The sequence below is a fragment of the Xyrauchen texanus genome, chromosome 13, assembly GCF_025860055.1.
Source record: "Xyrauchen texanus isolate HMW12.3.18 chromosome 13, RBS_HiC_50CHRs, whole genome shotgun sequence".
In the NCBI taxonomy this organism is placed as follows: domain Eukaryota; kingdom Metazoa; phylum Chordata; class Actinopteri; order Cypriniformes; family Catostomidae; genus Xyrauchen; species Xyrauchen texanus.
The window spans coordinates 14,675,367-14,700,070 of record NC_068288.1 but is presented as its reverse complement, the minus strand read 5'-3'; the positions used below and the strand labels follow the sequence as shown (position 1 = coordinate 14,700,070).

The window sequence follows — 24,704 nt, the reverse complement described above, 5'->3', positions numbered from 1 at the left end:
AACCCCACGGCCACCATCATTGTGTCCTTGAGTAAGGCACGTAAATCCAGGTTGCTCCGGGGGGATTGTCCCTCTAATAATTGCACTGTAAGTCGCTTTGGATAAAAGCATCTGCCAAATGCATAAATGTAAATGTAAATATATATACTGTATGTTCTCCATTGGCCTCTCTGCAACTGTTGGCACCTGTCCAGCTCTCCCTTGTCTCACCTGTTTGAAATATGCTTTGATTCTTTCCCATGGTTCATTGTTTTGGGATGTATATTTGTTATAATGTATATACTGTATATATGCGGTAAGGTTTGCTTCTCATTCTTTCTAGGGTTCTGGGGAAAATGGGAGTGGAATATGGGACAGAACCGAGACGAGACGAAATGAAGTATGTATTTCAGTGATATCGTTTTTTTCCCTCCTGTGCTTAGTATGTTTAAATGTGAAGGCAAGGTTAGGCAAGTTTGTTTTTCATAAAAATAAAAGACCCTTTAAATTCATTTTAAATCATTTACGAGCAAGGGAATAATAATCCAAGTTCAAATGAAAGTATATATACCTAGTTTTGCAGTCTGTCAGTTTTCTAAGAATATCGTCATGGTTACTGTTGTAACCTCCGTTCCCCGAGGGAGGGAACAAGAATGAAGTGACACAAGGGGTCTTCCTGGGATGCCAAACGTACCTCTGAACCTGAGAAAAGGCCAATGTCAAGTTGGCAGACAGAATTTGCATGCCCTGCCGCGGACATATGGGTATAAAGGGAAGCGGGGCAGAGAGTGCCAGTCAGGATTTTGCACTGAGGAGCCGAAAATAAGGTACAGCCGTTTACAGTGGTAGGTCTACTGCTGTGGCAGGAGGGACACAATGTTTCGTTCCCTCCCTCGGGGAACAGAGGTTACAGCAGTAACCATGACGTTCCCCTTCTGTCACTCACTCGACGTTGTGTTGAATGAAGTGATACAAGGGATTCCATCTAAAAACGCCACGCACTGACCGTGTTACGTGAACGGTTGAGACAGGTGCAAGCAGGCTACTGCGTGCTAGAGGTAACTGTGTCGGCTGCATGTAACCCTCCTCAACGCCTCCAAAGAGATGTCACATACAAACCGTAGGTTCCCCGCACCCCTGAGGGGGGGAACAGGCGCTACATGACTAGCATGGGAGCAAGCCCGGCAGCCGCTGCCTTTTCTCTCACTATGTCTTTCACATAGGACGTGAAGCGGCTAGGGCTATCTTAACGCTATGAAACGCATCGGGGAAGGCGGTCTTTCCCGGTCCTATACTTTCAGGGAGAAAAGATCCAGCGGAGGCCACATCCTGCCCAGTCTAGGGGGAGGTAACATGTGGCAAACACACAACGAGGTTTGTGAAGCCGTACGTGGGAAATGGTGCAGTGGTAGGTCCAGCCTAATGAGGGGGGACTCTACAAGCACGGTGACCGGGGCAGTGGGGCTGCCCAAGGAGAATGCAGCGCTTTCATTACCTGAAAGAGTGTTTCCAGTGAATTCAGCGGAGCAATTCGTGGCCAGACCCACTACGAGTCACAGGTAGGCCAGCTGGAAATGCGACGTAGATCCAACAGCAGTGCTTATCGCCAGTAGAGGTGAGTGAAACAGTGGTGAACTCAGCTTGCTGTTGCACAAACGTTCGGCTTTGAAGAAAAATTCTGACTGGCTCTCTCTGCCCCGCTTCCCTTTATAACCGTATGTCCGGGCGGGCATGCAAATTCTGTCTGCCAACTTGACATTGGCCTTTTCTCAGGTTCAGAGGTACGTTTGGTGTCCCAGGAAGACCCCTTGTGTCACTTCATTCGACACAACGTCCAGTGAGTGACAGAAAGGGAACTGGTGATTTTGCATTTATAATCTTTGAGTAGAAGGTCAGTCCAGCAGCTGTGTCTAGTTCCACATTGTCTTTATAGATGTTATAATGGACTTCAAGTTTTGTTTTGTGTAAAATTTGTGCAGCTTTCCTGCATTCATTTATTTCTTTTTTTTTCATGCTTTGTACTGTAGTTTTGTTTCTCCATGGTGCCTTAAACTTGCCAGTGATATTTCTGTGATTTACTGGAGAGAGGTCATCAATTGCATTTGTAACTTTTGAGTTAAAGTTATCAAGGAGGAAATCAAAAGAGTCAGCAGATGTTGGTGTCATGGATATAGCCTTCATAAAATGCACAGTGTCTGTGACTGAGAAATCAACATATCAAGAAGGCGTTTGATCAGATTGAGTCAATTCTCTGTGTTTCAGGTCCAGTAATGAGAACCAAAAGTATGCAGCACCCAGTTTAGGAGCGACTGCTATTAACAATCATTACTGTCGTTAATTCACTTTCACTCTTGTGTCTCTAAAACACTCTGGGCTGTCCAGAGAAGATCAGGGACTACAGGCTCCTCAGCCCAGGTCTAGAGATGCCCCTAAATAAATAGATAATCTGAATTATGAAAGAAGCTCAACCACATGTTAAAAGCACCTGCTGTCATTATTCCTCAACATTTTATAAAAGTCCTTCATGGTTTCTGTGATCCTCGGTTTTCTATGGCCCACATACAGTAAAGAATGCATTTATGTTTAGACTTATTAATGGTCAGACCTTCTCAACAGTCCTGCATAAAAATGCACCTCACTGGTCTAACGCAGACTCCATAAGTGCATGCGCTCCTGTGTCTACTAGCACTGGCTGCTGTCAGTCATACACAGTGTGCACTATTTATAAGCTGCACTCTTCTCTATTTTCGCAAATAATGAACCGTAAACCTCACTTCCAAATAATTAAGTAAATAATTAAGTTAACGTTGCATCAAATGTAAATACTCAAGAAAATATAAATTTGGAAAAAAGCTACTTATGTATAGTAATTAAGTATTCATACTTAGTTATTTTACAGCACTTGTGTGTACCCATGATTGTCGGTGGGTCCATCCATGTGCTAAACAGTTATGAGGTCTTTGACAGTGTTGTGTTCAGGAATATTTAGCCAAAAGTTCAAAATCGGTGGAAATTGTAGTTGAGACTGTCTTCCACAAAGGTTGAAGAGGCTTATAAACAGAATGTGTGGTGCACCTTTTAGCAAATTAATTAGATATTCAAAAGACAAGTCATCACAGAGTGACAGTTGCACTGAAATACATCTTTGAATAGAGCATGTCAGACAAATTAATGTAAAATAGCTGTATAAAGTGGTTTTAGCTGTGTGAAATGCTGTTGCTAAGTATGTTTTTGTAAAGCAACATCATATGATAGTTGCAAAATGTGTTGCTCTGAAGTGTTTTCTTTTTTTAAAGGAAGTTCTGCATCCCCTGCCTCCACCACCTCTTTCAACAGGTAAGCTGAAGCTGTACATTTAACACCTGCTTAAACACTCTTAAGCACTCGCAGTGTTTTATGCATTTAACACATGCTTAAACATTCTTAAGCACTCGCAGTATTGTATGCATTTAACACATGCTTAAACACTCTTAAGCACTCGCAGTGTTTTATGCATTTAACACATGCTTAAACACTCTTAAGCACTTGCAGTATTTTATGCATTTAACACATGCTTAAACACTCTTAAGCACTCGCAGTATTTTATGCATTTAACACATGCTTAAACACTCTTAAGCACTCGCAGTATTTTATGCATTTAACACATGCTTAAACACTCTTAAGCACTCGCAGTATTGTATGCATTTAATACATGCTTAAACATGCTTCAGCACTCGCAGTGTTTTATGCATTTAACACATGCTTAAACACTCTTAAGCACTCGCAGTGTTTTATGCATTTAACACATGCTTAAACACTCTTAAGCACTCGCAGTGTTTTATGCATTTAACACATGCTTAAACACTCTTAAGCACTCGCAGTGTTTTATGCATTTAACACATGCTTAAACACTCTTAAGCACTCGCAGTGTTTTATGCATTTAACACATGCTTAAACACTCTTAAGCACTCGCAGTATTGTATGCATTTAATACATGCTTAAACATGCTTCAGCACTCGCAGTGTTTTATGCATTTAATACATGCTTAAACACGCTTCAGCACTCGCAGTATTTTATGCATTTAACACATGCTTAAACACTCTTAAGCACTCGCAGTATTGTATGCATTTAACACATGCTTAAACATGCTTCAGCACTCGCAGTATTTTATGCATTTAACACATGCTTAAACACTCTTAAGCACTCGCAGTGTTTTATGCATTTAACACATGCTTAAACATGCTTAAGCACTCGCAGTGTTTTATGCATTTAACACATGCTTAAACATGCTTAAGCACTCGCAGTATTTTATGCATTTAACACATGCTTAAACACTCTTAAGCACTCGCAGTGTTTTATGCATTTAATACATGCTTAAACATGCTTCAGCACTCGCAGTATTTTATGCATTTAACACATGCTTAAACACTCTTAAGCACTCGCAGTGTTTTATGCATTTAACACATGCTTAAACATGCTTCAGCACTCTCAGTATTTTATGCATTTAACACATGCTTAAACACTCTTAAGCACTCGCAGTGTTTTATGCATTTAACACATGCTTAAACATGCTTAAGCACTCGCAGTGTTTTATGCATTTAACACATGCTTAAACATGCTTAAGCACTCGCAGTATTTTATGCATTTAACACATGCTTAAACACTCTTAAGCACTCGCAGTGTTTTATGCATTTAATACATGCTTAAACATGCTTAAGCACTCGCAGTATTTTATGCATTTAACACATGCTTAAACACTCTTAAGCACTCGCAGTGTTTTATGCATTTAACACATGCTTAAACATGCTTAAGCACTCGCAGTATTTTATGCATTTAACACATGCTTAAACACGCTTAAGCACTCGCAGTATTTTATGTATTTAACAGATGCTTAAACACTCTTAAGCACTCACAGTATTTTATGCATTTAACACATGCTTAAACACTCTTAAGCACTTGCAGTATTTTATGCATTTAACACATGCTTAAGCATGCTTCAGCACTCGCAGTATTTTATGCATTTAACACATGCTTAAACACTCTTAAGCACTCGCAGTATTTTATGCATTTAACACATACAACTGTTCTGAACACATATTTAATGCAACTTATGAGCATTTTGTGTAAAACTTTCCCCACATAATGATCAACCGATGAACAAAACCCGGCGCTCTCTTGCACAACCTATGCTCTCAGGATCTAACCTGCACATGTGTGTAACACAGCGTGTATCGCAAAACTCTTAAAGGGGCCACGTCCAATTTATGTCCAGAGTTATATTATATAAAATTTCTCCACTTGGTTACATATGTAAACTACCTTTGGTGCTGTTGCCATTTTGCTTATTTTTACATGATGCATGAAGAAACTTTCATAAAATTGCTCACCACAAGAACAAGAAACTAAAACAGGTCAGACAAGGAGCGGGCACTGTGACCAGCATGGCGGTAAAACAAGCTGGAGACCAGGGCGGAGCCGGCAGGTGAGCTGGAGAACCAGGATGTGTTGGCAGATCAGGAGACCAAGACGGTGACAGTACTCGGGAATCTGTATCTGCACTATGGAATTTAAGCAGAGCAAGTGTGTATTTAGAATAAGTCAATGGCAAGTCAGGGGAGTCTGAAGAAGACAAGGTCATGGGGACCTTCAGGACCATTTGAGCAGGAAGCAGAGGGGCTTCATCGCAAGGACCTCTGGGACCACCGGAGCAGGGAATGTGAAGAGTGGGGAAAACATTTTTCCCCTCCTCATCAAAATCGCAATCTCTGGAAAGAGGGCACTGAGCACCGCCTCCGGCGAGACAGTTTTGGGTGTAGCAGAGTAGGAGGAGAAGATTAGCCTTAGAGTATAATCTGGGCCCAAAGGAGGCACTCATGGGCACCCTTCTGAGCGCTAAAATGATAAATGTGTCATTCTATCACTTTCCTAACACAAATTAAATACAGACCCCTTCAAAATACTATGTGAAGGGGCATGCACTATGTAGAGTTGGAAGGAGTTGAGTTGATTGGCAGTCATGGTCAAACAGGACAGACAAAGACTTAAGAGGTAATCTGCTTTAATATGAATATTTGTATTATTTTATATATAGCTACAAATCTTTTTTATTAAAGGGGGAAGACGGTTTCATTACGTTGACTGTCCCCAAACTTTTCTATCCTTTTTTCACTTCTTTCACCAGTGGACATGACTTCACCGCTGGCTGTTGCCATATGTAAGATGTGCTCAGATAAAGAAATAAGACAAATATGATGCTGATATATGCATGCAGGCACACATCTCTTCAGAGTAAAACACTGTAGTGCCATCTTTTGGAAAATGCAGTAAATGCAATCATCTTTCATAAGTCTAATAATATGTAAGTCTTATGATCAGCATATTAAAACATTATATTTTGTACCTAAAAACATGAAACAGAAGATTTTAACTGCCAAAACACTGTAGCTATTTCTTCAGCCAACATTTCTCTTGGGGTGCAGACATAAATAGAGTTTGGGATACAGAATCATGCTCATGCAGAGAGCTGGAATTCTGAAATATGTGTGCTGACCTTTGAAAATACTGAATATCTGTTTATCAAATACTTTTAATGACACTGAAAAAGCTGTAAAAATTTCAGGGTTTTTTTGGGTGATTTCCTCCCCTTTTTCTCCCCAATTTGGAATACACAATTCCCAATTTTCTCTAGGTCCTCGTGGTGGCATAGTGACTCGCCTCAATCCGGGTGGCATCTTATCATGTGACTTACTCAGTGCGTTACCACGGAGACCTAGGTCATGTGGTGCTTCTTGCTTTTCTCTGCGGCATCCTCGCACAACTCACAACACGCCCCACCGAGAGCGAGAACCACATTTTAGCGACAACGAGGAAGTTACCCCGTGTGACTCTACCCTCCCTAGCAACCGGGACCATTTGGTTGCTTAGGAAGCCTGACTGGAGTCACTCAGCACACCCTGGATTCAAAAATTCGTGTTAATTGCTTGTTATTTTTCATACAAATGACATCAGATATACGCCAAATACAGCATGTACTGTAGAGTACAAAGAACAATATGTTTGCTGTGTTACTGATTAAAGGTAGCTGAGAGGCGTTTGTGTCAGATTATTTCAAAATGTATGGGATACATTAGGTTACACCACAGTGCATTTGATTAGCTGTTGTCCATGACACTTCCTATACTTTATTCACCAGGTGTCTCTAGTGCTGAAGGAGATAAAAGTGTGAGTGGAGAAAAAGGGGACCAAGGAGGCCTCAAAGGGTCAAAAAGCGGAATCTGTGGAGAGAAGGTGTGACTGTTCTTTTTTTATTTTATTTTTTTAAACAAGTAAGTTTGCAATGGAAACCATTTTAGAGAGATAAGTAACTAGAATTGAAAGAATTATTAACCATAGTATGGATATGCAATTTGGTAAATATTCTATCATCATGCACTCACTGCCATGTTGTTCCAAACCTTTTTTTCTCCCATTGAACACAAAAGAAGATATTAGGCCAAATGTTTGTGACTGACAGTCTCAGTCCTCACTCACGTTCAATGTTGACATGCCTCTGGTGGGAACAGGTTGTTTAATCATGCCTGTTTCCTTCTTTAGGGTCATTGTGAAGAGAAAGCAATGAATGTAATGACCTCATTCACTGCTACCTTTTGTAGCACATTTCTGGCATTCACCAGACCAGTTAGTTAATGGATGTTGACTTTGCCGGGATATTTTCCAGTTATCTTAATGAACAAGCAGCTGATGTCCACATCTCTGTATATAGAATAATACTGGATCAGGATATCCGGGCCCCAAAGGTGATCGTGGCCCTCCTGGACCGCCTGGGCCACCTGGTCCCCAGGGTCCAGTAACGGAATTGATAGACACTGGGGATACAAAGGTGAAGAGGGTGCACGGTCAAATGGGCCCACCTGGGGCACCAGGTCAAGAGGGCCCACCCGGTCCCCCTGGCTCAGAGGGGAAACCAGTGAGTAACAAAAATTCCCTTTGACACCTTATTACTCTCTTAACAATGACTGATGCCAATTAAAGGATAGCCATTGATTGTTGACAACACATAGAAAGCTTTAAGCAGTTCTAACAGTGGCTTCTATCATTTGGATGTTTTATAGGGTGATCCAGGAAAGGACGGTAAACTTGTGAGTGTTCTAAACAGATTATTATTATTATTATTATTATTATTATTATTGTTATTATTCATGTTTCAATAAACCCTTTATTCACACAACTATTCAACACTTGTCTGTGGTGTCCCCATACAGGGACCTGAAGGACCTCGTGGTTTTCCAGGAACACCTGGTGCTGTCGGACCTATAGGGCAGAAGGTGTTTTGCCAAATCTGAGTTTAGTTAATGAATTCTAATTTTGTTTCATTAATGATTATAAATAGGGCTGTTGATTTTAACGTTTCAATTCAGTGCGATTAATTATTTAAAAAAAATGGAAAATTATGCATTAAAAAAATTTACTGGCCCAAAACTTGTTGGGGGGGGGGGGGGTTGGTGTTCGCTCTCCTTTTCTGCAAATCGCGGCGGCCTTTTGTGGTCCATTCTGCATAACACGGCGGCTCAATTTAGCTTATCGCGGCCCATTCAGCACATTTGCTGCTGACCCACCAGCCCGCTCGGTTCTTCCAATGGCCAGTCCACCCCTGCTCGGCCCCAAAGTGCATTGGCCCACCGGGAAAATGTCGACCATAATAAGGAATATCCAATTCAAGCATGAAGTACTTCCTAATTTCAGCAGGGGGCATTAAGCAAAGCTCCAGCTGTCTAGGCAACAAACCACACTCAGACTTGCTTGACACCAGAGACGGCACAAGATGAGAAAGTGTTCTTGCGTTCAAACACAGCTGGACGGAGTGCATTGCCGAATGTATAGTATATTTTTCAATATTCTAGTATGTTTTTATATCAAAGTACTTATATGAGTTTCCTGGCCTTTGTGTGACCCAGGAGAGAGCATATGAGGTTACTAAAAGTGTTGATGCTGCAGAGGCCACAAAATAATGAGGCTAAGGACCTTGAAACACAGTTGAAGATAAGGAGTAAAAACAACTAGTGGTCAAATTAATTAACAAGATAGACTAAAGCCAAGTTTCTACCAGTAAAAAGATATCAAAAGGCTCTGTGAGATAATGGTGGCAAATAGTATCCATTGGTTACAAAAATAATGCTAGATAACAAACTATATAGAAGAGGAGGTTTTGGACTAAGAGAGTCAGAACGGACAGCTGACCGGTCTCAAGTTTGTTGGTGTTCGATAAACTACAACTTTGGCATCTGGAACTCAAGACTCCGAGAGTTTTCTTACAACTTAGAGAGATTCATTTGCAATTTTCCACGACAAATGCAGGGATCTCGAGAAGTGATCTAAGTTTCAAACTAAGTTTCATTTGACACAGCAACTTAAAAACTCTATTTATGACGCAAATGCATCCTTAGAAAAGCCCTTATAATAAATCCCCTACAGACTGTAGGACAGTGATAGGCAGATGTTTAATAATATTTCAATTAACTATATATTGCCATCTAAAGCCACTCTTTGTACTCGTCTGCCACAATAATGTCATGAATTTTAACTATTTATATCATATTCATAATACAAATATAAGTTATAATGATTTAAATCTAAATATTTAAACATTATATAATGCATGTTATTTGGTGGGCTTTCTCTGCAAACATTTATATCTGATTAATTCGATTCATTAATTGTCATGTTGTAGAATTAATTTGATTAATAATGTGAATTGATTGACAGCCCAATTTATTAAGTAGTTCATTATGACTTTACATATTAAACTCAAGCTATGTCAAGTCAAGCATTACATGTGTTACCATTTTATTACATCTTGTTTTCTTTGTATGTTTAGGGACAGAAAGGGGATGGACAGCAGGGCCCAAGAGGTCCACCGGGGCCACCTGGACCTCCTGGACCCTCAATCTCAGACGGGACCGTGAGTATGGATATAACAAATGCCACTCTGGACTTTCATTAGAAGAAGGGCTTTAATGATCTAATGGCACAATCACGATAAAGCTTTCGCTGCACTCCCATCTCTGGTTCACCAGTTAAGTTTTCAGTATATTTGATTAGTCAAAAAAGCTGTTTGTTGAACTCTGAACTCAAAAAGGCGGCAAAGTGAACTGCTATTGATTATTTTCATAGGCTGTCGGGGATTATTTATCCAATGCTGTCATTAACTAATTGTCTTCTCAACATTTTGGAAGAGACACGAAAAACAGCCTACGAGATGACATGCATTTTGTTTCATTTTTTTAAAAGCTTCTTTTTTATCAGGATAAAATAATTTTGCTATTAAACCGCAGTTTGAACATCGACACAGTGTGATGCAAACTTGCCATAAACATCATGAATTCACTAAAACTGTGTTTTGTTCCCTCTTTAGACCATTATGGATATGGAAGGTTCTGGGTTGTTGCCGGTATTTTTTATATCATAATTCTGTTTCCAACAATCTGTATGTCTGAAGGGGCTTCCACATGACTCGCATTAGCGTTGTGAGTGAAGCATCAACCTCGGCATAGACCCTGGAGACAACAATTTGACATTTTGACCTGTCAAATTGTCACACAATAATTACAGGACAATTCTGATGATGTATATTTATGTGGGCAGTGCCCGTGCTAAATTCAAAACCAGACAACGGGTTTCATTGACTAATAACTGGCTGCATTTGACACACTTATACATATAGAAAATGTTCTCATGCAACATTTCAACCTGATTCACGACAGGTGCGTACACATTCATTAATGTTAATGAATCCGGATTATTCTAAATAAAGGAGTGCATGCCCACAGTTAGTAATTAGCATAAAACAAGCCCAAACCACCTCCAAATAAGGTCTTTCAGCACCACCCCACATGTACAGATGCTAATGTGCATGCTGCCAAAAAAACATCAGTGGCCATTTATTTTAATAGGATATTTTTTCTAATAAAATAATATATGACACTGATCTTGTTGATGTTTACAGCCATAGCCAAAAGTATTGGAAGTGACATACATGTTGTGTATTGCAAAGTTTGCTGCTTCAGTATTTGTAGATTATTTTTTCACATGTTTCTGTGGTACACTGGAAAACAATGAGAAGCCTTTCATAAGTTTTAAAGGCTTTTATTGGCAAAAACATTCAATATATGCAAAGAGTCAATATTTACAGTGTTGACCCTTGTTCTGCATCACCTCTGCAATTCACTCTGGCATGCTGGATATCAGCTTCAGGACCAAATCCTGACTGATGGAGATCCATTCTTGCCTTATTAGTGCTCGGAGTTGATCACGATTTATGGGCTTCTGCTTGTCCACTCGCCTTTTGAGGATTGACCACAGGTTCGCTATGGGATTAAGATCCGGGGATCCAAAATTTCAATGTAATGATCTCCGAGCCACTTCATTATCACTCTTGCCATGTGACATGGTGCTCCATCATGCAAATCACCAAACTGCTTCTGGACCGTTGGGAGAAGTTGCTCTTGCAGGATGTTTTAATACCATTCTTTATTCTTGGCAGTGTTTTTGGGCAGGATTGTGAGAGAGCCCACTCCCTGTGATGAAGAGCAACCCCACACATGGATGGTCTCAGGGTGCTTCACTGTTGGCACGACACGGGACTCATGGCAGTGTTCACCTTTTCTTTTCCAGATGTCCTAAACAGTCGGAGGAGGGCTTCATCAGAGTAAATAACTTTGCACCAGTCTTCTGCTGTCCAATCCTTGGCCATTGTCCAAAAGTCTTCGCCTCACTGTGGGTGCAGATGCCCTCACACCAACCTGCTGCCAATCTTGAGCTCTGCACTGGTGCTGACACGCTTCCGTATCTGACTCCTCAGGAGGAGACGGTCCTGGCACCTGCTGGACACTCTGGGACGTCCTGAAGCCTTCTTCACTGCTACAGTTGAATCTCTCTCCTTGAAGTTCTTGATGATCCAGTAAATGGTTCTTTCAGGTGCAATATTCCTTGCAGCAATTTCTTTGCATGTGAGGCCATTTTGATGCAAAGTGATGATGGCTGCACATCTTTCTTTAACTGTCACTAACAAGAACACAATGATTGGAAGCACTTCTTCCCTACCTTTATAGCGATCAGTCTGCTGTTATAATCCAATCAGAATGATCGAGTGATGTCACCTGACTAGTGCTCGTTCACACTTTCCCAGGTGCTGCGGATATGATTAGTGAAATTATGATAGCTGGTCAATTTGTGCCAGGGCCAAAAAACAGTGAAACTTTGGTTTTTGTGATAAAGTTTAAAAAAAATTCCAATGAAGCTTTTTGCAATTATTTAAAATGCATCTGATCACTCAGCACAATAATCTAGAACTATCAGTTGCTTACTTCAAAGCACCTTTGTTAAAAGGGGTTTTCAGCTTATACTAAACCTCTGTTTAGTTAGTTAATTGTATGATACTTGCAATGCCTTGGCTGTTGAGAGAGCGCCCGGATGCAGTCTCAGGAGAAAGTCTTGATGGTTCCTTGAATCGATGGTGTTGAAGTTGCAATCCACTTCTTCCGCTTTGAATGAAGAAATGATGATGAACTTGCAGTGTTAGTTTGACTCCGTTATGGTCGAGGAAGTTACACATGGCATGATGTGTTTGGGGCCTGCTGTCCCGTGACCTCGCAGTCGGACCGGGTGTTTCCGGTCCCACACGAACAGCAACAAGGAGAAGAACGGAGAGAGAAGAGGAAGAGAGAGAGATAGAGAGAGAGAGGTCACTCCGACAGTGCCTATTAGCTCCTGAGGGAGGTCACTCCTCTCGAGTTTGGCTTGACCAATGAGAACGGGGCAATTTTCCAGCGGGAAAAGTTCCTTTGTTTTGGAAGCTGACTCATTTGCATGATTGGAGTAAGCTGCAGTTTGTGCCCGTTTATGCTCTGATTAATATAACAAGCACCCAATGCAAAGGATTAATTTGATAGGAAGCATTATTATACCAATAATTTTACATTATCTAGTGGTTCTGTCATAAAGCATGCATAAAACGGTATACATTACAAAAGACACTATACGAGACACACAATGTCCTGGGGATGTGCATGTTCATTTATATAACAGTTTGTTTATAAAGTGTTTATGGGTTTTATGTGTCTTTCCTATGGAGGAATGGAGTGAATTACTCACCCAACATTCCTTGGCTTTGCATGTGTCTACCTTCCCCCACCTGGAATATCTCTGAGGTCCACTAGTTGCTTGACCAGTGTCAGCAAAGGGAGAGTAAAGCTGATAATGATCATGATTTTTGTAAGATACTATCAAGAGTGATTACACAAGAACAATACATGGTGTCCGAAATGTATCTGCGGTTGCTAAATGGATTTGGCAAGTGTTCCTGCAACAAGGATAGATTGGGACTCGTGGAGGAGATTTCGCCAGCACGTTCAGCTCATGTTCTCCGGCCCACTCCAAGAAAAGCCAGAGGAAACCACGTACGATATGTAAAACTCTTGGGAACTAACATGCGAGGATAAGACTGATCCGATGTTTGTGGAATTCCAATTCCAGTGAAAATTTGACATTTGAGTGTTTTGAAACAGAGTTTGAAAAGGACAGTGACGAGATGGTGTGACACTTTGCCACAAATTTGCCTAAAGTCAAAGAGAAGCTGTTGAATCCGGGCACGGATTTAATGCTGGAGAAGGCCTCTGATATAGCGCAGACTTAAAATTTGGAACAATGTGCATATGTAGATCAAGGCAGACAGCTAAATGTAAAACCGAGAATGCAGCTGTTGGCGCTGTCTTTGAATTACACTTGATGCTGCTGTTTGACGATGGGCTTGATTGCCACGATGATGCCCTGGTTCGGTCATGTGGAAGCCACTAGTTTCTGTTAAATCTACTTAATTCAATATGTTTACATCTTTCTCAGGGTCTTCGTGGACCTCAGGGTCCCCCTGGTCCACCTGGGCCCCCAGGACCCAGTGGAGGATCAGGATTTGGATCTAATGCAGCTGACCCAACTGCAGAAAATGGGACCACTGGCCATCCTGTAAGAACGTTTTCTTTCCATACTACCAACTATAATAGATTCAAACCTCGACCGTCAGCAATGATCCACCGTTGGCCACGCATAAATGCACAACCTGACATGTGTTGTGTCCTCGCATAATAGAGTGGCACTCTAAAAATCATAATACTTGGACTGTTTTACACAATATTGCCAAATGATCAATACAGACAACAAAAAGTAATTGCTCTTTGCATTCCCATAGATTTCCATTGGAAAAAGTAATGGGTGCAATGAAATTTTGGTAGGCTGCAATTTATAGTATGGATCTATAGTACGGAAGCCCTGAAGGTGAAAAAAAGTAACGGTAAAAAAAAAAAAATTCTCTCTTACAAAAATTAAATAATTTTCTCTCTTGAAAATTATTAGTTTTTCTCTCTTCAAATAAATGCATACGGTACCAACCTTGGCCACCAGGTGCCACTATCACCAAACCTTAATCAAGACAAAATCAGGTTACATTATGTTTGATATGGAGTTATTGTTTTGTTTGAAATTGTTGGTCTTTCTAAACACTCGTATGCCGTTTGTTCAGTGTTACATGGTGGAAGTGAAGGAATGTATCGAGCAAAACGGGAAACATGGGGAAATTATTATTATGTCTGTCCTTTTGATGTGTTATTGTAACGTTCCGGTGTTGTCTGTCCTATGTCCTCTGTTTTCACCCATCACTTTTATGTCATGTTTCCTGGTCTGCTCCGTGTTTTCCGTTTCACCCATCACCGCTCCCATTCCATGTCACGTTTTCCCTGTTGTCCGCCCGTAGTCTCACTGTCCGAGCATCTAAACTACATTTCCCACAATTCCCGGCCTCCGTCACTGCCTGCACTCATCAGTGTTTTCACCTGTGTCTCGTTGAGTCTTCATTGTGTTTGTGTATTTAACCGTGTCTGTTTCTCCGTTCCTTTGCCGGTCTTTTGTTGTATGTAGATGCCTGTTCCCATGCTTCCTTCGTCGTTTTCACTCCAGCTATCCACGTGTCTACCTTCCGTGTTAAGTTAACCCTTTGTTTGCCTTCCGTGTTTATTTACCTTTTCCCATCGTGTATGTTTCTTTTGTTGGTGTTCCTTTGTGTTGCCGTTATTGTTAATAAAACCTGCTGCACTTAGATCCTCGTCCCGACTCTACCTTCTCCGTCATTCGTGACAGAAAGACCGACCGCAAATGGATCTAGCAGCGTTTTTCACCACACTGGCCCATGCAGGTTTTCCCGTTCGCGAGTACTCACGGCTCTTCTCCACGGTCGCCATCCACACTGGGTTCGACGACGCTTCCCTGAAGCTCATCTACCGGGGCGGGTTATCATCAGCCCAGTGGCGGGAAGCGCTGGAATTCAGAGAGCACACGTGGAGGGAGTACGTGAGTCTCACCCTCAGAAAACTCACACCCGAGGAACCACCCCTCGTGTTCCCGGCTGACGACCCTGAGCCCCTGCTTTCCTGGATCGATGAGCCAGCGCAGCCAACTTCTTCCGCCCGGAGGAGGAGGAGAAGGAAAGCCTCCGCTCTCCAGCCCACGTCAGCCACAGTGAGCGAGCCTGCACCCACGTCAGCCACAGTGAGCGAGCCTGCACCCACGTCAGCCACGGTGAGCGAGCCTGCGCCCACACCGGTCACGGTGAGCGAGCCAGAGCCCACGCCTGTCACGGTGAGCGAGCCTGAGCCCACGCATGTCACTGTGAGCGAGCCTGAGTCCTCGCCAGCCACGGTGAGCGAGGCTGAGTCCTCGACCGTCCCCGAGCCAGCGCCTGTAGCCTCAGACGTCAGTGAGCCAGCGCCTGTAGCCTCAAGCATCAATGAGCCAGTGCCTGTAGCCTCGACAGTCCCTGAGCCAGCGCCTGTAGCCTCAAGCGTCAATGAGCCAGTGCCTGTAGCCTCGACCGTCCCTGAGCCAGCGCCTGTAGCCTCGGCCGTCCCTGAGCCAGCACCTGTAGCCATGACCGTCCAAGAGCCAGCGCCAGCAGCCATGACCGTCCCAGGGCCAACACCAGTAGCCAGGACCGTCCAAGAGCCAGCGCCAGCAGCCATGACCGTCCCAGGGCCAACGCCAGTAGCCAGGACCGTCCAACAGCCAGCGCCCCTTGAACCTTCTAGGGCTCTGCTTCCTGAGCCTCCCAGGGCTTCTCCCCTCGAGCTTTCCAGAGCTCCGCCTCTCGAGCTTTCCAGAGCTCCGCCTCTTGAGCTTCCCGAGCCTTCCAGGGCTCCGCCTCTCAAGCCTCTCTGGCCATCCAGGGCTCCGCCCCTCAAGCCTCTCGGGCCATCCAGGGCTCCGCCCCTCAAGTCACTCAGGCCTTCCAGGGCTCCGCCCCTCAAGTCACTCGAGCCTTCCAGGGCTCCACCTCTCGAGTCTCTCGAGCCTTCTAGAGCTCCGCCCCCCGAGCCTTCTAGAGCTCCACCCCTTGAGCCTTCTAGAGCTCCGCCCCCTGAGCCTCCTACGGCTCCGCCCCCTGAGCCTCCTATGGCTCCGCCTCCTGAGCCTCCCACGGCTCCGCCTCCTGAGCCCCTCGAACCTTCCTCGGCTCTGCCTTCCTTGACTCCGCCTCCTGAGCCTCCCTCTGCTCTGCCTCTTGAGGCCCCAGAGCCTCCCTCGGCTCCGCCTCCTGAGCCTCCAGAGCCTCCCTCAGCTCCGCCTCCTGAGGCCCCAGAGCCTCCCTCAGCTCTGCCTCCTGAGCCCCCAGAGCCTCCCTCAGCTTCATCTCCAGAGCCCCTTGCAGCTCCGCCCCCAGGGTCTCCCGCGGCCTTGCCTGCGCCTCCTTCGGCGCCACCACCCAAGTCTTCGACTGCTCCGTCTCAGAAGTCCTCCTTGGCTCCACCAGCTCCCCGAGTGGCCACTCTTCCTCCCAGGCCCCTTGAATCAGCCCTAGCCCTATGGCCACCTCCTAGGTCACCTAAGCCTGTCCCTGTCCCTGTCCTGGAGCCACATCCCAGGTCCCCTGAACTGGCCCCTGTTTGGCGGCCACCTCCCAGACCTCCTAGACCTGTCCCTGCCCTGAGGCCGCTTCCCAGGCCTCCTGGACCTGTCCCTGTCCCTGTCCGGTGGCCGTCTCCCAGGCCTCCTCGACCTGTCCCTGTCCTGTGGCCACCTCCCAGGCCCCCTGAACTGGCCCTTGCCTTTCGGCCAGCTCCCGGGCCACCCAAACCTGTCCTTGCCCAGTCGAAATCTCCCTGGCCTCCTAAACCTGTCCCTACCCGGTGGACGCCCCCCAGACCACCTGACCCTGTTCCCTTCACCCCCAGGCCACCTGACCCGGTTCCCTTCACACACCCCCAGAGACTGCTTACCTGCCCTCTCGGCCTCCCTGGTCTTCCGGTCTGCCCCTTGTGCCCCCGTGGACTGTCCCATTTCCCTTCTTGCCCCCGTGGACTGCCTTGCCCCCTGTGCCCCCATGGACTGCCTAATTGTTCCTTGTACCCCCTTACTCTGTCTTTGTGTGCCTTGTGCCCCCTTTGGTCTGTTTGTTTTTCCTCCCTTCTAGCCCCTCTCGCCCTGTACATCTGTTTACTCCTGTTGTTTTTTCCCTCCTGTCTCTTAGGACCGTCTGGAATCCGGTCCTTTTGAGGGGGGATTATGTAACGTTCCGGTGTTGTCTGTCCTATGTCCTCTGATTTCACCCATCACTTTTATGTCATGTTTCCTGGTCTGCTCCGTGTTTTCCGTTTCACCCGTCACTGCTCCCATTCCATGTCACGTTTTCCCTGTTGTCCGCCCGTAGTCTCACTGTCCGAGCATCTAAACTACATTTCCCACAATTCCCGGCCTCCGTCACTGCCTGCACTCATCAGTGTTTTCACCTGTGTCTCGTTGAGTCTTCATTGTGTTTGTGTATTTAACCGTGTCTGTTTCTCCTTTCCTTTGTCGGTCTTTTGTTGTATGTAGATGCCTGTTCCCATGCTTCCTTCGTCGTTTTCACTCCAGCTATCCACGTGTTTACCTTCCGTGTTAAGTTAACCCTTTGTTTGCCTTCCGTGTTTATTTACCTTTTCCCATCGTGGATGTTTCTTTTGTTGGTGTTCCTTTGGGTTTCTGTTATTGTTAATAAAACCTGCTGCACTTAGATCCTCGTCCCGACTCTACCTTCTCCGTCATTCGTGACAGTTATATAGGCTACAATGTATTTATAAATGATGTGTTTTGCGCTTAGAATTGTTAAAGGAATTATTATTTTAATATGTGGATATTTATTTGACATTCTTTATCTGGAACTCTTCACTTCTGCAGTAGACAGTGTGTTTGAAAAGCATAGACAATGTGTTATATTAAAATATATCATTATAATTAAATTTCACCACGAAAGTCTGCACATGACATCCCTGTTCAGTCGTGAGGATTTCATTTATAAATGATTTTTTTCATTTAGACAATAGATCAATATTAACATTACCAGATGTACCCTTAACACTTCAAAAGGACAGACATAATAATAATTTTCCCATGTTTCCTGTTTTGCTCGATACATTCCTTCACTTCCACCATGTAACACTGAACAAACGGCATACGAGTGTTTAGAAAGACAATAACTCCATATCAAACATATGTAACCTGATTTTGTCTTGATTTAAGGCTTGCAAACACTTAAATAAATAATAAATGTGTAATTCAACTATACAGCAACAGAGAAAGCATTAAAAGCATAAGATGACATGCTTACTGATAGTGGCACCTGGTGGCCAGGGTTGGTACTGCATGCATTTTTTTTGAAGAGAGAAAAAAAACATTTAAGAGAGATGAAAAAAAAAAATGTAGGAACAGAGAAAATAATTTAAGACTTTTTTTTTCCAGCTTGCGGTTCAGGGCTTCCGTACTATTGTATGTTTTCAAGTGGAGGAATATTTTGGTGCGTCACTGTCCCACCTGCTCATGTAGACAAGAAGCAGCTGTTCACCCTTCTGATTAACTCAAATTTATGAAGGGTCCTCTTCATCCCATATTTATTTTACAGTGATTGGTAGAATCTTACTGAAAACACCTGGAGTCTCATTTATAAAACACATACAACTAAACATGCAAATGATCCTAAATTTCATGAATTTGATCCTAAGTTAAAAGAAAACAAATCAGGATTTATGAAGATGCAAACTAACATTTTTGAGCTCATGCACTGGTATATCAGCACGCTGACTTGATTTTCTATTGACTTTTAGTGATGCGGGTCTGATAGTGAATAAAAAGAGGGCTGAATTGTACACAGTGGGGATATAAGTTGTTTTATGGATGTATGTTACCTGTGATATTTGTGTGTATGATTCCTTTTGAGTTCTGCTTTTTATTACATTCTGTATTGTTGTTTGTTCTGTGCTTTTAATGACTCAGGGTCCCCCAGGTCAACCTGGAATTCCTGGTGCTCCTGGCCCTCCTGGTCAAAAGGTAAGGGACATAACAGAGGTATCCTCATATGCCTGATATTAAAAGTAAATGTAATTCCTCTCTCTTATTGTTAGGGTGACTGTGGTACGCATGGCTTGCCTGGAGATGCAGAGGTGAGATAGAACTCTACTTACTCTACTTTAATGAACTGATGTAGATTTTATTAAAACTTTGACATGTATCAGATATTCTCATACTGTATATCAGAGTCAATTTTCATCACATACCTCGGAGGGTTTTTCCATCGGGAAGATAATTTATTCTTTTCTCCCCATAGCAAAGTTCTTCCTCCACTTCTTTTTTCTCCAATTGGTTGCCTTTCTGGGGGACTGGTTTGGCACAGGTATCCCACATCATGCATATAAGAACTGCATTGCTAACTGCACGGAGTGTGATGTGTGGTCTATTTTAATCTATGTACTGATCTCTAATTGCTTGAGGCTTGCATGTCTTTATGGGCATGAGCATACCAGAATACCCTGGATTACATTGTTCTCAAAATGGTCGGTACTCTAATAAATTATTTTTGGAAAAATTGTATATGGTGCACAGGGTTCTTCAGAGATGTCAAGGCAGGAAGGGCTGTCTGTACTCCCCGGGCCCAGAGGACCTCAGGGTCTCCCAGGACCTCCTGGACCCCTGGACCCCTGGACCTGTCTTCAGAGTCACTGTAAATCAATTCATCCTCGAAATTCAGCACACAAAATTTGATGCATTTTGCATTAGTTGACAAAGAGCACTGTGTGTGTGTGTGTGTGTGTGTGTGTGTGTGTGTGTGTGTGTGCGTGCGCGTGTTTGTGTGCGTGTGTGCGTGCGTGTTTGTGTGCGTGTGTGTGCGTGCGTGTGTGTGCGCGTGCGTGTGTGCGTGTGTGTGTGTGCGTGCGCGTGTGCGTGCGCTTGTGCGTGTGTAGCCTGATGGAGAAGAAAAAGAAGTTGCTCTTCAGTACATTCCTGGTGTCATGGGGCAACCAGGTCCGCAGGTAAATGTGAACAGCTGTTATACCCTCATTTTACTCCAGATGCCTCAGTACAGTATTTATATCACCTCATCCCTGTTTCTTCTCTCTGAAGGGACCGCAGGGGTTACCTGGACTACCTGTGAGTTAGTGATTCTACATTTTTTAAGGATTTGTTTATAATAAATACACTACATAATGTTATCAAATTATAATATCATCTTCTCAGGAGCACATATTTTACTTCTCTTTTTCATCTTTAACCTTCCCAGGGTAAAGCTGGTTTCCCGGGTATTCCAGGGCAGAAAGGGGATGAAGGGGCAAGAGGGCGAGAGGGAATTCCAGGGTTGGATGGCTTCCCTGGAGGACTAGTGAGTGGTAGTTGATCAAGCTGCGTTCAGCTTTAAAGAGTAATATTGTAGCATGTATTGATTTCTTCTCAATTTCAACTATTTTACAGGGGCAAAAAGGGGAAAGAGGATGGAAAGGCGACAAAGTGAGTGATCATTTTTTACATTTGAAGACTTGGGGAAATTTCTCAAAGACACAGTTGTGGAAGAGCAGGATAGTGACCTGTGTAATCACTCAACCCTCATCTGCTTTGCAATTCAAACAACTACAACATTGAAACCATTATGTGGACCTGTGGTTTATCTTCAGGGTCAGCCTGGTCATGTACAAGGGCCTCCAGGGCCACCAGGACCACCTGGTCCTCCTGGAGCACTTATGTATATTAATGGCAGTGTAAGTTTTATCATAAAGATTGTTTCACCCTATGAGGACTTATGTATCTATATCACACCATATTGCTTCTTCACAACGCAGCATTCAGTACCTGTTAATGCAAATGACATCTCATTTCAGCAGGATGGAGAATATGGAATCCCAGGACCACAGGTGAGACACAACAATACAAAAATGTATTATAATTAATGACTGTGTAATTATGATTTGCGAATTGCATAACTCAGTAACATAAGGCAGACAAAATAACATTATCTGTGCATTGTGAACAGCTTTGTGATTTGTTCTTGTTTTTTCAGGGTCCACCTGGTGTAGCGGGCCAGGCAGGATTCCCTGTAAGTTTTTAATGTGTAAAGTATCAGTATGAAGCACAGCTCTTGCATGGTTAAGGCTTCATAAGCTTCTGTTTTATAGCTCTACACTTATAGTCTATTCCTGCTGAACACTGTAAATTTAGTAAGCAGTGGGATTTTTGTATGCGTCATTCTTCTATTTGGATCCACTGGAAAAATGTGCCCTGCTTTGAGCTTCACAGACTGACGAGGCCCAAACTTTATCTTAAGGCTGCTCAACCTGTCAGGCAGAAAGCCAGAACACTTTCCCCCACTGGGCCAGTAGCGACAACATCCCTTTAGTCTCCGCTGATGGCAAATATGATTGTCTCTCAGCAGTAACACTGTTGTGGCTTTTTAAATCTTATTGCTCCTTTTATTGTTATAAAACAAAGTCCTAAAGAAGTTATGGATGATGCACAATGACAACTTGGATTATATATATATATGTGTGTGTGTGTATATATAGGGGCCAATAGGACCAAAAGGTGATCGGGGGTCACAAGGACTTCCAGGAGACTCTATCAAGGTAATGTTTTTTCTTCTGTCACAACCTTATAGAACATGAATCAAATGAATACTAAAAACGAACTAGGTGAAGGTCTTTTTAGACAATGTCTTTTTTATAAAAAACACAGACATTTAATCACTTCATAACTTACAGAGACTTGTCTCAGTGTTTCCGTCGTGTTTCCAAGGACTCTTATTTTGAAGTGTTTTTTTGTCCTCTGTCTTCTGTTTCCCCCGGACTACATTTCCCATAATGCACTGCCCTCATCACTGCCATCTGTTCCACCTTGTTCTCACCTGTTCTCCATTCCCTCATTAGCCCTTGTGTGTATAAATACCCTCTAGTTTTGTTTACTCTTTCTCAGTAGTTGTTTGTTGCTATTTTAATTCACGTTTGTTTGTTTCACGTTCATCACCTTCTTTAAAAGCCTGCAATTAGATCCAGCATCTCCCGTCTCATCTCAGCAACTACTCGTTACAAGACTTAAATATTGTTTGTTTAAAATATGAAAAACTATAAAACATACCAGACCGCGTGTCCTGCTGTTGCATCCACCAAGAGCAGGAAGTGTGAAAGTGTTCTCAGAGTTACAGCTGATCATGATATTGTCTGATTTATTCAGGATTGTAAAAAATATGACAGAGTTGATGCAAAGTGAGGACACAACTATGATCGGCAGTTTTATATTTAAAATATCATTTAAAATGTACTTTGTGTTGTTTGATATATTACAGATCCCAACCGTTCATTTGGTATTTATATTTATGAATTTGTTGTATTTCTAAACACTGTGTCTGGCAGTGTAATATTGTGTCTCTTGCTGTGGACAGATTAAATACATGTGCTTTCAAACATAGAGCATGCATTTAAAAACATATTTAAAATTGTAGGTAATAAATGTCCCGAGTATACACATGTCCTTTATTGGTAGTTTAAGATTGTAGGGCGACCACCTGGATTACATTCTTCACAGAGCGTCATGTGGGCGGTCGCTGCAGCGCTCGTTTCACATGCTTTTTTTCCAGACTGATTAATGAGATACACCTAGAAACAGTCACCATAGGAACAGGAACCATGAACACCTGATCTAGAGATGCAACTTTTTGATTTATAAAGCAACAAACCAAAAGACACGTGAACACAATGACCACTACATCTGTTGCAATACATGAATATCCACCAGTGTTTGGAAAACTTTTTCATCCTCTGGCATTACGTCAAACTTTTCTCTTTTCTTTAGGGTCAGAAGGGTGAGCCTGGATTGATGCCTGAATCAAGTGGTATCCCCATTTACACTGGACTGTCTCGACAGCAGGTGAGAGATCTGTGGTTTACAGTTAGAGAGATGAGCTCTGTTTGGTGATTATTATTAGAGCATGTATGTAGTCACTGTGTCTTTAAACCCTTTTTTAAGGGTGATCCAGGAGCTCCAGGACCAGAGGGACCTGTGGTGAGTCTTTATGTCATTCTGATATACTGAGAAATAAGTTCCCCTTTCAGAAATATTGATGATTGCATTGGTATTACAAGAGTGTTTGAATTAAGATGCTCCAAGAATACATGTTTTTCATTAATAAGGGACCTGTTGGGCCAACTGGACTAAAAGGTGAAATAGGAATTCCGGGAAGACCAGTGAGTACCTCTGAAAACGTCCTGATTCCTTGTGTTGTTTGGTATTGTCCCGTAGCATATGCGTTAACATATTTTAAATTGAATTAAACATCTTCTTGTTCAAATAAGGGTCGACCTGGCTTAAATGGTAAAAAAGGGGAGAAAGGTGATTCAGGTTTGGGTGGAGGTTATAGTCATGGCTACCCGGTAAGAAATAAGCAACTTCTCAATCCTTTTCTTTTCATTGTTACTTGACAATGTTTGGAACACTAAATGTATTTAAACTGGTTTTAGGGTCCCCCTGGCCCACCTGGGCCACCCGGTCCTCCTGGACCCCCAGTTTCTGTGGACAGATCTAATGTGAGTGATAAATGAGTATCTAGTTTTGTTTGCTAGAGCAATTTCAAATCTTTTGAAATGAATGCATATTTTTATTTCATGACAATATTAAAGGGGTCCAGACATACTTTTTTTGTTTTGTTATTTTAGTATTTTCCAGTATTTATCAAGACCGTGATAGAAATGCCCACTCTTCTGATTCACTAATATCTTTGCATAACACTGAGAACACTGCATGGTGACCGGTGCAACCCCTCAAATACATCCATACAGTATATATTTGAAACTTGATTGGAAGAGAATAAACCAGCTCCACAACCATAAAAAGGATTTCAGTGTTTACACATAACGCACATTTGACACAAAACAACCAGAATTGCAGGTGAAACACTGTTGCTACAGAATGTATCCAGCGGTTTACACAAGCACAGATAGTGAATGCTGCGCTCAAAGCCATGAATATCAAACTGTCATCAACACATGAAACATTAATTAATTAAATTGCTTACGTGGTTGTTGTTTATTGGTTACTTGCGTGCAGTGTTGGGGAACTTTGCTATTAAACATAATGTTAAGTACGTTACAGATGTCAGTAAGTTTGCACCAGCTCGTTAATAACTGGCGTCTGGTCCAAAATAGTTTTTAACCCCATCCAGCTCCATCTTTCACTAACAGTTCCTTTGCAAAGTCTGCTTCATATTGTGACTGGTTCAGAAGCAACACATGCTGAACTGTTGCAATCAAGAACTGTTAAACTTTAGCTGTTCTCTCCTAATGTTGGGATGCTTCGACAGAGGCCAAGGGAGGTATGATGTATGGCTAAAGGTTTGTAAAAGTAGTACATTTGACATTAAA

At 42.8% G+C, this 24,704-nt stretch overlaps 1 protein-coding gene and 1 long non-coding RNA gene across 2 annotated transcripts in view; both read left to right on the top strand.

Moving 5' to 3' along the window:
* LOC127654050 (uncharacterized) overlaps positions 1–24,704 on the top strand; it is a 165,180-nt gene that overhangs the window by 105,435 nt on the left and 35,041 nt on the right. The gene's annotated exons all lie outside the window — the stretch shown is intronic.
* col18a1b (collagen type XVIII alpha 1 chain b) overlaps positions 1–24,704 on the top strand; it is a 56,054-nt gene that overhangs the window by 15,845 nt on the left and 15,505 nt on the right. The window contains 27 exon segments of the mRNA XM_052140949.1: positions 323–379; positions 3,276–3,315; positions 7,151–7,245; positions 7,721–7,924; positions 8,070–8,096; positions 8,220–8,282; positions 9,833–9,916; positions 10,370–10,405; positions 13,855–13,974; positions 19,303–19,356; positions 19,431–19,469; positions 19,634–19,699; positions 19,909–19,998; positions 20,000–20,026; positions 20,268–20,336; positions 20,428–20,454; positions 20,585–20,683; positions 20,773–20,808; positions 20,973–21,056; positions 21,180–21,209; positions 21,356–21,391; positions 21,858–21,917; positions 23,140–23,214; positions 23,314–23,349; positions 23,478–23,531; positions 23,640–23,717; positions 23,805–23,870. Of these exon segments, the coding sequence (XP_051996909.1) occupies positions 323–379; positions 3,276–3,315; positions 7,151–7,245; positions 7,721–7,924; positions 8,070–8,096; positions 8,220–8,282; positions 9,833–9,916; positions 10,370–10,405; positions 13,855–13,974; positions 19,303–19,356; positions 19,431–19,469; positions 19,634–19,699; positions 19,909–19,998; positions 20,000–20,026; positions 20,268–20,336; positions 20,428–20,454; positions 20,585–20,683; positions 20,773–20,808; positions 20,973–21,056; positions 21,180–21,209; positions 21,356–21,391; positions 21,858–21,917; positions 23,140–23,214; positions 23,314–23,349; positions 23,478–23,531; positions 23,640–23,717; positions 23,805–23,870 (1,752 nt within the window).